General features: G+C 38.2%; 1 protein-coding gene across 7 annotated transcripts in view; it reads left to right on the top strand.

Annotated features, from left to right (window-relative positions):
• LOC121727329 (mitogen-activated protein kinase-binding protein 1) overlaps nt 1-17,401 on the top strand; it is a 98,830-nt gene that overhangs the window by 51,878 nt on the left and 29,551 nt on the right. For all 7 annotated transcript variants that reach the window (XM_042115103.1, XM_042115102.1, XM_042115101.1 and 4 more), the window contains exons 3-9: nt 4,661-4,752; nt 14,037-14,196; nt 15,174-15,242; nt 15,517-15,621; nt 15,790-15,900; nt 16,239-16,421; nt 16,870-17,030. In XM_042115103.1, coding sequence (XP_041971037.1) covers nt 4,661-4,752; nt 14,037-14,196; nt 15,174-15,242; nt 15,517-15,621; nt 15,790-15,900; nt 16,239-16,421; nt 16,870-17,030 — 881 coding nt within the window. The remainder of the gene's footprint in view (nt 1-4,660; nt 4,753-14,036; nt 14,197-15,173; nt 15,243-15,516; nt 15,622-15,789; nt 15,901-16,238; nt 16,422-16,869; nt 17,031-17,401) is intronic.

Raw genomic sequence — 17,401 nt, 5'->3', positions numbered from 1 at the left:
TTATTCAACAACAGCATCCGTCAACTTCTCAGTTTAAACAGTTTCCGAATTCTTCATAAAACATCCAACGGATGTTTTCATCAGATGCCTTGTGCTTATGAAAATATTACAATGCATTTGACTTATACTTGAACCTGGCACTGCGAATAAAACATGTTTCCTTTACATAAAACTTACAAGTAATTAATATGTTACTCTTTTGCAAGTTAATCTCATTGAAATGAGCAGTAAATTATATTTCTGGCGGGCTAATTTGAATCTTGTAGCTACGTGAATAAGTTGACTATCCCTCGCAGACGGCTCGTGTAGTTATGTAACAGTCAATGAAACCGGTTATGGTAATTCGGAGGTCGGCGGTTGGTGACGTGACGAAATTCCTCGGCGGATACCCGAGGAACGCTGCTCCTCCTACGCCGAACTGCCACCAGGTCAGGGAGGGATTTTGCAATGTTACGTTTGGCTATGTGATCTGAATTCCGAATATCACCTGTACTCGTATCTTGCTGTATTTTGGAAGATCAGTGTACATTTGGAAGGATTTCTTAACATGCTCTTAATATTCAGATCAGAATCTTGAAGTTGTTAAGGTCGAAATGTTTCTGTAAGATGTGTTGTTTGTAAAGAATCTTTGCAGTGCTTTGAAACTTCTTTCTTCTACGTCGTCTCAACTGCCGTTTTACTGTGTTTAGAACATTTGTACATCTTGAGTTACTTTTAAATTAGAATTGATTTTCTTACCATTTTCAATTTAAATAAAGCTTGCAATGTTGAGTTGGTAAAGAATCTTTACCGTGCTTTAGAACAAACGACTTACTTCGTATTCAAATTCGTGCCCTTTTGTCACATTTCCAGTAACGTGCTATTTCCAACTGTTTCGCATTCACGCGTTAATTGGTCACTGTTTGTTTCATCGACAGTCTCAGCTAGATGTGAACTTTCCAATGGCCGCCGGTAAGATTAATAATTGTAGCGAATAGAACCGCTTTCACTGACGCTCGATATGTGCACTGTGGACAGTGGACAGACAACTATTGGTATACACTAGAATCAAGATAATAATTAGGTTCTGCTGGTTTGAGTCCAGCCGGAATTTGAAAGCTCCATTCTTCCCATGTCTGGAACGCTGGTCTAGGACTTCAAATATACTTTGCTCTTAATTAAAAGCGACCAAATCTGAAGGAGGTTCTGGTCAGAAAGGTAGCAGTAGACTAACTGATGGATACTCTACTACTCGTTTATAATTCAGGGCAGTGCCATACCAATAAAATCGTTCTAGTGTTTTTTCACTGGATTGCAGAGATATCTTAGGGCCACAACATTTCATTGACAAGTCGCCCATGTTTTTATGAAGCCTGAATTCTTCTCCCACGAGTCCTCGCGGCCGTGGAGGTTGGAACTTGGAGCGACAAGGTCGGCTCATCTCGCGGCCTCGCCAAACCTGTTCCGTCGTCCTTCCAATGTTACTACAGGCTACAATACCCGTATCATATTCACTTTTTGCGGCCACCGGAGGCTCGATTCTTGTATCTCGATTCTCGAACTACAGTTTCTCTAGGTTCGCCCGATATCGTGAGTGCGCGAACGGGATGTCCATGGGAGTAGAAGGTCGTACAGGTTTAGTATAAATACAGTTATAAAATAGCTAAAGATTTTACGACAGATTTGGGACAGTCTTCTGTGGAAAGAAATAATTTCTATGTAAGTAGGTCTTGTTTAGGTTCGAGAATCAGACCCCAAGCGACCTAAACGTTGCTGTTTAAACTTAAAACTGTTAATGGACCACGTCTTGTTGTTTACGATTGAGAAAAATGTGTATTTATTTAAAATAAACTGTCGTGGAAAATTAATTATAGCTTGTAAGTAGCGACCGTTTTGAATAATTATTTATTCTCTGACATTCAATCGGTAATAACTAATAAGTAATAACAAACGTGATGAAAATTTGATTTATTTCTTATCAATCTTGTTTGTCTTGAATCATGAATTACTTACGTAAATTCTGAGGTTTTTGGTATCTTCTATTTGTCTTTCTCAAAGGGTAAACGAATATGACAACCAGCCGTACCTAATGCCCTTAGAATGAGGTTACTAGGATGTTTGAGTAACAGTTAAAATTAACCTTGCGCCTATTTGGCTGACTCGGTGAGTTTACACTGCCATGGTTATCAACGCGGCCTTAAACACCATGGGCCATGGCGTTTATAAATAGCCTGCGGTAAACGAAGAAGAATTTTACTGCAGTGTCAACTTTTTTGTTTGGTCTAACAGGAATCTTGTTAGGGACTTATAGCACTGGTTTAGAGTTATAGATATTAGAATACAATGGGAAAGAATTTGAGTTTGTGATCGAATTAGATCTGATTTTATTAATACCTCTCGAAGTGTTACATATAGCAATTAATTACCACCTAATTGAGCGTTTTCATAATTATAAAAACATCCGATTAATTAAAATAAATTGTAGAAAGTACTTACTATTATTAATAACTTAATTATTAATAATTATGAAAAGAGGTCACAAAAAGCCAGTAGCGGAACTTGCGGTCGGCTGGAAACTGCAGCAAACCGCACTTACAACTTCATGAAACGACTTAAACCATTGCGTGTATAGGGTGTTATCGATATCTTATATTAGGGTTGTTGAGGAAGTGATTATGAGGAAGAGGAGGAGGAAGAGGAATTGTCACGCGCAAGTTTAGGGGATGCGGATGAGGAAGAGGATGTTTTTTTGAGGAAGAGGACGCGGACGAGGAAGCGGAAGAGGAAGTACGTCCATATAGTACAGCGTTTGTGGGTGATTACGCCCCCTTATGCCCACAAGGCTCAAGGTCTTAAAGTGGGACTGAAAAAAAAGACGGGTTACACTCCGGGAGTGCCGGCAGAAGTGAAAACTTTATTATTAACGTTGTGCATTATTTTTTTAACCCATTTTTTATGAAAATCTATTATAAAAAAATCGATTTTTTAAATTAATCGAAACCCTTACAATCGATTAAATTTTAACCCGTTTTTTATTAAAATCGATTTTTTTAATTAATCGAAACCCTTACAATCGATTAAATTTTTAACTCATTTTTTATGAAAATCAATTTAAAAAAAACGTTTTTTTTTAATTACTTAATCGAAACTCTTACAATCGATTAAAAAATATCGATAATCGAAAAAAACAATCGATTGTTCGATTAATCGATTTCGATGTTACAACACTAATCTCAAACCGTCTTACGGTTTTTCGATCAGCACGAGAATCGCAACGCGAGTTTCACAGTTTTTACCCATCCGGCATCCCACATCCCACCCACAAAAGTGCTCAACGCCGCTAAAGAAGTTTTCACTTCAAAAATGGCGGCGTTTTGTAGAGGTTGGGGGCCGGGGGGGGGCTAATGTTACCGACAAATTTGTGGCAAAATTCCCTTAATTTAAATTAGGAAAAGAAAGTAGGTGAAATATATTTTGTTCTCAAAGTGGGCAGTGGACAAAAAAGGTCTGGGAACCCCTGATATAGCACTACACTTCGGTCTCATTACGATTTTCGATAAAAGAAATCAAATTATTAGATTATTCGCACTGCGTACGCTTGCTATATTATGTCAATAAAATTAAAACAAACAAGCAAGGAACACCGCGGGTGGCGAGAGGGGAGGTCTCGCTCTCCCGTTCGGTCCGGCATCGCGCTCTGGCGTGTGCGTTGCCATGATTGCCGTTACGCGACGCGCATGCGCAGTGAAATTCCTTATAAATTCCTCCTAAATTTTGAGGAAGCGATAGCGGAAGAGGATTTTTGTATTTTTATTTATGAGGATGCGGTAACGGTTGAGGAACCCAAAATATTGCGGAACTTCCTCATTATGAGGAAGAGGAAGAGGAATCCTCAGCAACCCTATCTTATATCTTTAAACGAGCAATTCTTGTATATATATAATTGGAATCTCGGAATCGGCTCCAACGATTTTCATGAGGGGTTTCGGGGGGGGCGATAAATCGATCTAGCTAGGAATCATTTTTAGAAAATGTCATTTTATTCGTGTTTTATCGAATACCTAGCAAAGCTCGGCCAAATAGCTAGTGGCTCTTTATTGCAGGTATCTACTACAAGGAAATATATATCTTTCTGCTATTTTGTCACGTTTAAAATATGGTATGGAGATATTTTGAGTCCCTGGGAAGGATAATAATTATTTATTAATTAATATTTAAAGCGAATTTCTGCTCATCGAAGCTGCAGACCATGTAATATTATTTATGTTCTGTAGGTCCACTATGATTATTATTATTGAATACTAATGTTATCCTTTATTTTTGATATTTATCAACTTACTCAATGTTAATAAACCTGTGCGATGAAAGCAGAAATTATCGTAAGCCTCAGCTCTAGCGGATTAATCTTTATCAACGCTGGTATTTCCTTTTATAAACGAAATGATTCAAAGTTTGTTTTGTACAGTAATATTATAAGCGCACACTATGATGCCTGTGTTTCACTGGTTCCTATACAAAAGTAAAAGCTAGGCACAGACTACTTAATAGTGACTACTTGAGCCCGCTTAAGTCAAAGTTAATCATGGATTTTTTACGATAACTCTTTTGTTCTACGTATTTATGAAATAAAAGTCCTCTTCGCCCTTGATAATGATTAATATTAACGAGAAAAATGTTCCAGATCAAATTGGAGTCTGTGTTCGGGCTGACGGTGAGCAGCAACGCGGCCCTAGACTGCGACCCCAACACCGAGCTGGTGGCGTACCCGGCAGGGTGAGTATTACAAGCTGTATTGGGTCTCGTAGGGCCGGGACACAAAAACACGGCACGACGTCGTACGGTGCCGTACGGCGCCGTGTCGGACGCGCGTCGTAAAAAACCACGGCACGGCGCCGTACGGCGTCGTACGACGTCGTTCCGAAGAAACTCATCTTGAATTTCTACGTGAGTTTCTACGGCTCGACGTCGTACGACGCCGTACGGCGCCGTGCCGTGGTTTTTTACGACGCGCGTCCGACACGGCGCCGTACGGCACCGTACGACGCCGTACGACGTCGTGCCGTGTTTTTGTGTCCCGGCTCTGAGCCTTCAGCGAAATTGCCATGCCAAAGTTGTTGAATCGGTCATGGCAATTAGTTTCTGGCTCTATATTTTAAGTCTCTATTTCTTAAAAACCTCATATAATATGGGTAATGGGATACTCTCGCATTTCTACGATTACCTATATTTTTCTATATTATATATTATTTCTATATTGCGAGAAATTTTGCGAATTAATCCTATGGATATATCTTTAATTAAAGTAATTTTATGCTCCATACTCTACCATAGCAATTTCGATCTAATTTCGAACAGTAAAAACTTTCCAAACAAACAAACTAAACGAATACTACTCTAGTTCCAGTTAAAAAGTAATATTAGTTTTATTTGTGAAAAGTAAAGTGCATTCGACCTCCGGGTCGACTCGGGTCATCCTGTAGGCCACCGGGTCGGCACGAGTCGCATTACCATAAAGTCGAGTGCACACCGCTATTCCACTACTCTCAAATTAATTTTTTGTATATTTTATACGAAATCTGTGCCAACTCTTCAACTGAGGTAGGAGCGAAGCTTGTTGTAGGTCAAAAACTGTGAAGAAATTGAAGAGCGAATTTCTTGGCTTTTGATTTGACTAATGAGGAAACTAATATTAGTTATATGTATAGGCTTTATAAATGTAGAGTGGGTTTATCTGTTACCTCATTACGATTCAAATTTTGAACCGATTTTGATGGAATAAAAAAAAAGATATAGGATAGTTTTTATCCCGTAAAATGTACGGTTCCCGCCTGACATACAGGCAACATCTAGTACATTATATAAAGTATAAACGTTTTGTTTGTGTAACGGAATTGCTTAGGTGTCAGTACCGGATATTCTATCTGCTCAGAGGCAGTGGGATGGGAGGTAGACGAGTGCCAGGAAATTTGTGCCTTATGAGCCTCAGCTTGTGTGCCAAGTGATTTGTTGGCAATCTAATAAGATAGTTTTGTATGACGACTTTTGTGCCTTTGTGGCGGGAATTTAATATCAGTCTAAGTTATTTAACTGAATCTTGATAGGAATTCAAAGTATTCAATAGTTACCGTAACAATACACTCATTTTTCATCATTTTTGGAAGAGAAAATAGTTTTTAGTAAAATTTAAAAAATGGCTTCAAACTGACCTCATCCTTTCATGTTTGATGTTCCGTTACTGCGTACTTGATATGGACGAACGGTGGTAACTTAGTATTTGGAAGTCTCTCGAAGACTGTTATCAATATTACAGCAGTTATGGCACCCGCGTCACACGTTTAGCATAAGTGTTTAGGCACGGACGTGACAGACAGACAATGGGCTGTTACATCACTGGCTAACGACCGGAATCGACCCGGCGACCGCCACGTATGACATATTTTGACGTACCTAGTCGTCATATACGGCAAAATATGGCAGTCGCAAATGGCATACAAAAAAAGTCGACGGGTCACAGGATTTTTAATATTCAACTTCTTTGGTCTGAATTCAACCGAAATAATAAAGTATTTTATCAACTTTGAAAGCTCTATTGCTCCATTTAGCCGGAGCTTTTTCTGAAAGTTTTTTTTTGCCCGCGGCTTCGCTCGCGTTAAGAAGTATTATATTTAAACCCCTTGGGGTTGGAATTTATCAAAATCCTTTCTTAGCGGATGCCTACGTTATAACATCTACCTGCATGCCAAATTTCAGCCCGATCCGTCCAGTGGTTTGGGCTGTGCGTTGATAGATCACTATGTCAATCAGTCAGTCACATTTGAGTTTTATATACAATAGATTTTGCTTTGTTATAAAGCTAAAGTTTTTCAAATTGCACAATATCTTAAAGCTTGATTCACAATGTGCAATTCAACTTGGATTTGGCACTTTTGATGCGCGATAGCCAGTAAACGCGCTTTGCGTCTAGCGTTGATTGGTAATTGATTACCGCGCGGTTAGTTTACGAATCGAATCAAATCGAATAGGAATTTGTGAATCAACCCGCTGAATCATTTATTCTATGTTTAGTAAAATTGCTATCATGTCTCGAAACTCGGTTCCTTCTGCAATAGTACCATAACTGGTTCGTAATGACGCTGCTATTTTCGCTTTCTATTCACGTTCTGCGGCAACGGTTTAACCCTGACGGATTTATTATTCCCGTTTAATTTGAAAATGGCTTCCATATTAACAGACAACAAAAGCTCATTGAATGAAAGTTGGAAAGCTCGCCCCCTCGGGTTAATACGCGTACATATTATTATGTTGGTGTATCGGAAGCAGTGACGTATCATACGATTTGACGTCACTTGTGAATTTCCAAAAGCGTCTCTCATTAAGGTAAACCTAAAGTAGCAAATTAAGGCTTTGGATCTGGTGGATAAAATTGAAGGATCATTATGGTCTTCTTTAGTCGTCTATGGATTAATGTAGGATAAAATCTTTTTTATTTGCGCTCTCCATAAAATTCTTAGTTACAACTTACAAAGACAAACTACATAAAAGCCAGTTTTTTGGTCCCTGCAGTATATTTCAGCCAACCTAAATCTATGGTACGTCCATGGTAGAGGGTTTTTTTTGTGCACCAGGCAGGCCGCAGGAGGGAAAGTGGGCGTGCCGGGGCGCGGTGCAGACGCACCTGTGGATCGATAACAGCGGAACCCTCGACAGCTTCGTGTCGGTTGAGCGGTTCCGGTCGGGGTGGCCGTTCATAGAGATGCAATAACTGCAATGATTCGGATGCATGGCTCGCAATAATGCGATGATTGCAGTTTTGGTTTAATTGCTACTCTGATTCTACGTCAAACAAACGCTGTACATACGTTGTTTTGACTTTATATGAGAATAGCATTTTGTAGTTTGATATTATGTAACATACTGGATCGAACAAGAAACGAAACTGCAATGCTGCTACAAATATGCAATAGTAGAGTTGGAGTACTGACGGTATAGCTCTATGAGCCAAAGGGTCTGCTAGCCAATTGTATTCGTTGTTAATCGTAATACGTTTTTTTGATAGGTGGCATTTGAGCCAAATGAAGATCATTTTCGCTTGAAGCTAAGTTTTAAAGGAACTTTAAGATAAGGTGGGCTCTTACTTGGCTCTGTTTGTTTCTTAAAATTTTACTTTACTAACAACTACAATGAATTAGAAACTTCTAAGTGAACTACGTGAAAGTAACCTAGGGGCTAGGCTGCACCCATCTAGGATGTAAAAGGGGACTAGTTCGGGGAAATAGTATACAGGGCGTAACAAAACTATTTAAACACCACCTTATTAACATAAGTGATTTAAACGATGGACATGTCCTGTTGGCACGCGACGGGTCAACGCACGGACATTTGTATTCATTTCATTATCTCATACGCTTCATACACAACATGACTGAAGTTTGTTGATAGTGCCAAAGAACAGTTTTTACCACCAGCACAAAGGTGTTATTATTTGACGGCTTCTGTAATAGCTGATGTCTTGTGTCAATTTTGGAAACATCGTCTACGTATCGTACCTTTATTCGATATTGATATTGAATGTACTCTAACTTCTTGGTGGAAATTAGAAAATATCTTTTTTTCGGTATTTATTTGGTGTACTGCGGGGCTAAAATGGTCGCTTTGAAGAATCATGACATGAATCATAATATGATTATTTTTTCTAAAATCGCAAAATGCAACTCTGCTTGCAATTCATTTGTTTGACAGTTTTGATAATTCATTTGCTGAATTGATTGAGAGGAATTGCTAAATGTGACCATTTTAGCCCCGCAGGCCTTACTAAACAATTAGTTTTGGATCTTTGTATTATTGCCCGAATCAGTCGCACGCACACATAAGCGTGGTTTCAGATCACTTGAGCAGAGCAATTCATATTATCAACGTCGAGTACGAAAAAGTTATAATATTATGAGTTTTTGATTTAAAGATGCAAGCTGTAGAATTTTTTGTACTAACGTTTTTATATGTGGCAGTAAACTCTTGTCAGATGAAATATTTAGTTTATATATGCCACCTTTGTATCTTCTCTGCATTGTTACTGCTATATTGTATAATATGTAACATTATCCTAGGAACGGGAATACTTTCATGACAATGCACGCTTGACATGCGATCCCTTTGGGAGCTCTAGAACGGGAAAGGTAAAAGCATTTTGATAAATTTTCAACGAAACAACGTTCTCATAGTAATATACTGTCGAATTACAACACTTGAGGGAAAAGAAAGCTAGGTAACACATTAATTTTGTTGTATTATGCCTCCGATGGACTCTTATGTAATATACTGTGGTAATTTAGGCTGTAATATCTGTTATTACTGTACTTGCGACTTTCTTGTAATTTTACCAAAATGCTGTAGTAATTAGGGAATACCTTATGGTCGTGAGAGTAGCACCGGATATAATTTTATCAATGATAAATAGTTTATGGGTAAAGTTGTGTAATTGGGGGGCTAAATAAGCTTTAAAATTTGGCATAAAATATAAAGTTTAATATAAAAAAATGAAATACTTATTGTGTGCACACTGGACAGCTGTATTGATTTAAGGGGTACCAGGGTTTTCTTATAAAAGCATTTGACACCAATTTTGTTGATTTGTTGACATCGCGCGCTATAAACTGAAGTCCACGCGGACGAAGTCGCGGGCAACAGTATAACGAGTAAGAGTATATATATATATATATATATATATATATATATATATATATATATATATATATATATATATATATATATATATATATATATATATATATATATATATATATATATATATATATATATATATATACTCTTTTTACTCGTTATACTGTTGCCCGCGACTTCGTCCGCGTGGACTTCAGTTTTATTTATGCTACTTTTCTTATTTTTATTTTTTGTTCATTCTTAGTTAGGCTAGTTACAGTTCATATTAGACTACTGTTTTGTATTAAATAAATAAAAAATAAATAAAATATCTTTTTATTCAAAATGGGTATCATGATACACTTTTTGAAAGTCGAACGAAGAAACTACGTTGCCTACCACCGGTTCGGGAACTACCCCGCCGAGAAGAACCGGCGTAAGAAACTCGCACAGGGCCATCTTTTGCAAAAAAAAATGGAAAATTACAATGTTATGGCTTACAGCTATGTAACAAAATTAAAAGAAAAGTAACCTGCATGGAGCCACCCTATTCCCAAGGTGTGCTGTCCTCGAAGAAATCATTGACTTTATAATACGCCTTAGCACACAAACGTTCTTTAACTGCTTTTTTAAATTTGTTTAAAGGTAGATTTTGAACATTTTCTGGGATTTTATTGTATAGGCGTATACATTGGCCTTTAAAGGATTTGCTTATTTTGGCTAGTCTGAACATTGGTATTGCTAACTTGTTCTTATTTCTAGTATTTACATTATGATTATCACTTTTCTTTTTGAAAATATTTATGTTCTTTCTAACATATAAGAGATTTTCCAAAATGTATTGAGATGTGACGGTCAGAATTTTTATTTCTTTAAATTTTTCTCTTAGAGATTCCAAAGACGACATCTTATAAATAGGACGAATAGCTCGCTTCTGCAGCACAAATATTGTATTAATGTCCGCCGCGTTTCCCCACAAGAGGATGCCGTAAGACATTATGCTATGAAAGTAGCTAAAGTAAACTAATCGCGCGGTCTCTACATCAGTGATTTCACGAATTTTTTTAACAGCATATGCTGCAGAACTAAGCTTATCTGCCAGTTTCGCAATATGTGGACCCCATTGTAACTTACAATCCAGCGTTATGCCTAGGAATACGGTGGTGTCTACTAAATTCATTTTCTCATCATTTAATAGTACATTGGTTTGTACTTGCCTAACATTTGGCAAGATAAATTTTAAACATTTTGTTTTATTAGAGTTCAAAAGTAAATTATTAGCATTAAACCAATGTACTATTTTTGAGAGAGCACTATTTACCTCGTCATAATTAAATTGTCGCCTCTTCACATTAAAAATTAGTGAAGTGTCATCAGCAAAAAGTACTATCTCATGCTTATCTTTAACAAGATAAGGTAAATCATTTATATAGATGAGAAAAAGAAAAGGCCCTAAAATGGACCCTTGTGGCACACCTAGTTTTATTTTGGTTCCATTAGACCTTATGGAGTTAACTTCCACCCTCTGCGTTCTATTTGTAAGGTAAGATTTTAGAAGTTTAAGTGCCGTGCCCCTTACACCATAATGGTGTAGTTTTCTTATTAGAGTATCATACTCCACACAGTCAAATGCTTTAGAGAGATCGCAGAAAATACCAAGTGCATCCTGCGACTCCTCCCAAGCTTCAAAAATACTACACAGAAGACTAATGCCTGCATCTGTTGTAGACCGATCTTTAGTAAAACCAAATTGATTATTATGTAATAAATTATTTGAGTTAAAATGAGCAAGTAATTGATTTAGAATTATTTTTTCAAAGATTTTACTTAAAGTCGGCAATATGGATATTGGTCTATAGTTGGCTGGGTCTGATTTCTTCCCAGCTTTAAATAGAGGCATCACCTTGCTGTGCTTCATTAAGTCTGGGAACACACCACTTTCGATACAATTATTAAAAACTAAAGCTAGGTAAGGGGCAATGATGTCAATTACTGATTTTATAATTTTTGTGGACATACCCCAGAGATCAGTCATTTCAACATCATTTTAACTGTTCTGTGTTTTTTTTTTGTTTTTTTTTTCTGGTAATGTAGTGTGGTGTAATGTCCATAGTTCATGAATAAATGTTTTATTATTATTATTATTAAAATATAAAGAGAAGAAATTTTGATTTTCAAAAAGCGGATGAATTAATACAATCCTGGCTCCTCGAGCGCTACAATATGGTGACTTTGAAGCGTAATTTGGGAAAAATATAATAATAATAATAATTATAATATATTGAATATATTATAATTATTAAAGAGCCACATGAAAGTTGTATTCATAAGATTCCTATATTAAGGAAAATTTGTGGATTTTTTTCCCTAAAAAAAGTTGCATGACATAATATTCTTGCACATACTGCAAAAAGGCCATTTGCGGGGAGCTCATTTTTTCTATTTATAATAATTGCAGGAATCACTATTATTTCTATTTATTTATTTTGTTTATTTGCTTAAGGAAAACTCTTTAAGTTTTTGTTAATTTCATAAAATAAAAAAATACGGTTTTTAAAATATGTAAGTTTTATTGCGTAGTCTGTGAGTCGAAAGGTTAGTGACAGTGTAACACCAATTTAAGGTTAGTGATCTAGGGTTAAGAGGGAATAGGGTAATAGGGGAGGGTAGGGATGGGAAGGGAAGGGAATAGGGGAGGGTAGGGAAGGGAAGGGAAGGGAATAGGGGAGGTTAGGGAAGGGAATAGGGGAGGGTAGGGAAGGGAATAGGTTAGGGGATTGGGCCTCCGGTAAACTCACTCACTCGGCGAAACACAGCGCAAGCGCTGTTTCACGCCGGTTTTCTGTGAGAACGTGGTATTTCTCCGGTCGAGCCGGCCCATTCGTGCAGAAGCATGACTCTCCCACGTATAACACTTTTGTTCTTGGCTCTAGCAAAGCCACTGCAAGATTATATCTAACATAACAAAGAACGACTGCAGGAAGCTACGCCTCACATAATAACATGCAGTCTCCGAACACGGGCCGGGCGGCGCGGCGGGTACAGAATACAATATATACATTAGTGTGTATGTGTCACGAGCGTAGGTGAATATTGACAATGGGCTGGACGACTAATCTTAGCAGGGAGGGCACTGAGCACTGAGAGTGGAGGAGCGGTTCGCGATTTTGAGGATAAAGCGATAGGTAGAAGTTGGCTGTAGTCGTATTGTTCAAAATAAAATATGAATTCAATGGGGCCTATTGAATTAATTTATTTTGATCCTGGATCCAGCATCTTTTTACTTAGTCTTTATACTAGTAAACGCTCACTATATGTATACTAGTAAACTTTAAAGCTCTAAACTCTAAAGCTTAGCATATTTTGTGAATTAAGGCTGTAGGTGTAGGTCCTTATATGGGTGTATCCTTAGGTGTATAAAGCTAGAAAGGATTGTCAAGGATTCATGTCACGATAAGGGTGAAGCCAAACGAGCGTAATTTTGTGAGTCGTGAGTCGCAGAATTTCTGCCGCGTAAATATCTTTTCATACAAATCATGACTCACAAAATTACGCTCGTGTGAATCAAACAGGACTTTTTTATGAAACTGAATGCGGCAGAATTTCTGCCAGCAGAAATTCTGCGACTCACAACTCACAAATTATGCTCGTTTGGCTTCACCCTAAATCGCTCAATCAAAACAGAGAAACAGATTGGCCTGCTTCCCGCTCAGTATGTGTCCTCGGTCCTCGCTAACTCATTCGTATGTATGACGGATGACTCGACGCGTCCTTTCTCACGGCCACGACCACACGGCGTATATACACTTTATATACCTTTACATCTTTATTCCTTACACAAAACAATGTGCCGATTACACTCGGGAGAACATCGTTGGATGTGTATGGTGTTCTTCCTTAAATCTATAGGGCAACTGACACACTGCATGTAAAAATTCTAGTATTTCCACCCCAAAGGTGTTGTCAGTCTAATTCGAAACGAGGTGAAGTTTGTACTAATTTATGTATTTAAGGTTTCCTTTCGCTGTAGCCTGTAACACACTCAAGTGCGATAAATAATTTAACATGTTTAGCACAGTCGGTTGGATAATACTTCGAAATTCTAATCATTGTATTGTTTAACTATACATTTGGATCACTCGGGAGGACATAATTCCATTACCTAATTCTGGCATCATTAACTGTTAAATGTAACATCTACATCAATAGTTTCAGATGTTTTCTGTTGGTTAAACATTAGGGCAGTCCTAAGGATATAACTCCCGTGATATTATTCTAGCATCTGTAACTGTTACATCTACATCTCAATCTCGGTATCAGCAATGACTGTAACAGCCGATATTACTCCCGTGTCCTTATTCTGGTATCTGTATCTGTAACGTCCTCACTTCTCGTTCCAGATGCACGGTGGTGCTGTACAACGCGCGCAAGAATCGGCAGACGCACGTGCTCAACTCGTCGCGCAAAAGCGTCACGTGCGTGGCGTTCTCGCCGGACGGCCGGTACCTCGCAACCGGCGAGTGCGGACACGCGCCCGCTGTGAGGGTGTGGGATTTACAGGTATATCATTATAACTATAACGGGCGATGTCCCCAAACTCAAACTCAAACTTTTTTATTCAGAATAAATTTTTGCAAATGTTCTCTGAACGTCTACATGATGCCTACCACAAAGGCTACCTTACTATGAAAGTACCTTACTTTCAATTGTGCATCCATAGTGGGTAAGTGCGTTTTAGAGTTAAACGGATTTAATGGCGAATGCAGGATGGCCCGCTTTTTAAACGCAAACTATGAATAAAACGTATTTAAGATACAAGTGTTATGCAGTCATACCCATCGCAAAATATCCCACTCCGCGTGCATTACGGATTAGGTTTGAGATTAAAAACGTCCTCAACGAGAAAACTTCATCAGCGATTACTGTCGCCCATCAACACTACAACAAAAAGAGTCAAGTTGTCATTCCCGTGATTAATGATCGTTTCAACACCCTCGCGTCGTTATTGGTAATCCAATATGACTCTCATTAATGGTCACTTACTACGTCAGATCCATATAACAGTGAATTTTGTAAATTTGTTGCTACGACCTCCTACAATAGAACTCAAGCGTCAAAAAACGTGGATTAATATACTAGGTAGTAGGTAGTAGACAAAACTGTGATAATGTTAAACATTGATGTTAATACCTTGAAGTTTGGCCTGACGTCACCCCCTTAATTAGCGCCGGTAAACTGCTTCCTAATTGAATTATAAATTACATTATACCTATATTCATGTTTTGGAGTGTCAGTCTAGGCATCGATATCAGCTCGTAATATCCTTAATTAGTAAATTAAATACCATAGTAGGCTATTTCAAATAAGTTGTATTATATTTTAACACTGTCTACCTCTACATATTATATTATGTATCTAGATAGCTGAAAGAAAACAAAATACGTGACCTTCATAAACTCCGTAAAGTTGTATTTAAGTTCCGTTGAGCGCCATCTGTTGTCGAGTAGTGGTGAACGATGACTGTTTTGATGTTTCAGGATCCGACGGCGTCTGGGGCTGTGCAAATAGCTGAATTCCCCGGGCATACGCATGGCGTAAGCTGTGTGGTAAGTCTTAACATTTTGGTTTTGGTTTGGTTACCTGATGAAATTGAATTTATTCTGAAACTAAAAAAAAAAAATATCAGTAACGCCATCTATTGTTAGGAATTTTGTACTATGTACCGTCTTGCTTTGCTGTTATATGAAATATAAAGATTGAAAATGCAGAGAATTAAGTTGTGTTTTAATTACTTTTAATATTGAAGTCAGCATTTGCAATGAAATAATTTATTCTGATTCAAATTCGTAAATTATGAAATATCATCACCTTTATTTCCAGGCTTTCTCCACCTCATCAAAGTACCTGGTATCCGTGGGTTCCCAGCATGACATGATAGTCAATGTGTGGGATTGGCGTGCCAACTTAAAACTAGCTAGTAATAAGGTAAAGCCACATTGTCACTCCCTTTGAAAAAAGTTCAATTAAAATATTGTGTATCTATGTCAAACAATTGCTGTTAATCTTGATTTTTTAACACCACAAAAGAAATGATTATTATTTTTATTAAATTTGTAGAAGCGTATTTATAATTTTATCTCGTCTCATTTCCAGGTGTCATCCAGAGTGAAGGCTGTGAGCTTTTCAGAGAGCGGCAATTATTTTGTGACTGTGGGCTTCAGACATGTGAAGTTCTGGTACTTGGAATACTCTAGAAATGCTAAGGTAATTTTAATTATGCTCAAGTGACATATTTGTCAATGTGTTATGATTAATCTCTAAGGCCCCTTGTCGCTTCTTGTTTGCATATTTGAATTACTAAGTACAACTTCTGTGAAGTCGGGATTTAGTTAGGGAGTCGTTAGTTGGTTACCATCAACATACTACCATGAGACATTGCGGCTCACCACTCAGGATTATATTAACTTGCGCACCGGTGAGGACCGACGAGTTGAAGAACTCGCGTAACTCGAATCTCAAACAGATGACAGCCAAAGAGATAGTGCGAGTGTAATGGCCTTATTGTCCCATAGTTATTCACCAACGACTGATTACATTTCCAGGTGAAGGAGCCCGTGCCGCTGATGGGTCGGTCGGCTATCCTCGGCGAGCAGAAGGACAACGAGTTCTGTGATGTAGCGTGCGGGCGCGGCGCCGCTGCGGGCAGCACGTACGCCATTACCCGCGGCGGGCTACTGTGCGAGTTCAACGCGCGACGCCTGCTTGATAAGTGGGTGGAGCTACGGGTGAGTACGGAAAATTTCACCCTCAATAATAGAAAAATTTACCGATTGTGTTACTATGTAAGGTCTTTGTCTATCTGTAATTTGAGTTATTGTTCATATTTAAACTAATTGAAAAAATTCAATTATTAAATTTATCGTATGCTTAAGACCGTTGCTGGTAATGACCTACGAGTTATGAAATCTAGAAACGGACCTCATTGGTCGCTCTTGTTAAATTTAGTTTTACTAGACATGCGCTACGTTTTTAATAACGCTGATAAACTGATAAATTACCGATAAGTTAACCTAAGGGCGTAAGATAAATCTTTTTAAAGTAGAATTATATAATATTAAGTTATGAAGAACTTGTTTAGTTACTGATGATTGTAGTGGCTTATATTTTATTGACAAGTAATCCATAGAATGTTCACGTTACCATTTATTTATTTACGATATATCGTATTTTCAGACGACGTCAGCGAACTGCATGGCGCTGGGCTCCGAGTACCTGTTCGTGGGTTGCGCGGAGGGCATCGTGCGGTGTTTCGAGCCGAGCACGCTGCGGTACGTCACGACGCTGCCGCGCACGCACTACCTCGGCGTCGACGTGTCGCAGGGCACCGGTATCAGGTGAGAACTTGTGTTATGTGTACTATCAGAGAATTCGTTTCATATGCTACAACAGTAATAATTATGTAGAGAAGTTGATTCAGAGGTAGATGGCGGGCCTTCGTTATTTTGGTTGGGTTATAATGTCAAGTCAATGTCAATCCCGGGGTGCCGGATGCCTAACATCTTCATACCAAATCTCATCGAAATCAGTTCAGCGGTTTAAGTGTGTAGAGTAACCGACAGATAGATAAACAAACACACTGTAAGACCGACACAAATTCGCATTTAAAATACTAGTACTGATTTTAACAAGCATGAATTTTCAAGGCCGAGAAATCCCCTTAGTTCCAATCTCGTTCGCCTATCACGACCGCATGTCTTTAGTCTAC

The sequence above is a fragment of the Aricia agestis genome, chromosome 5, assembly GCF_905147365.1.
Source record: "Aricia agestis chromosome 5, ilAriAges1.1, whole genome shotgun sequence".
NCBI lineage: Eukaryota > Metazoa > Arthropoda > Insecta > Lepidoptera > Lycaenidae > Aricia > Aricia agestis.
The sequence above is the reverse complement of the archived record's forward strand: the minus strand, read 5'-3'. Positions and strand labels throughout refer to the sequence as shown.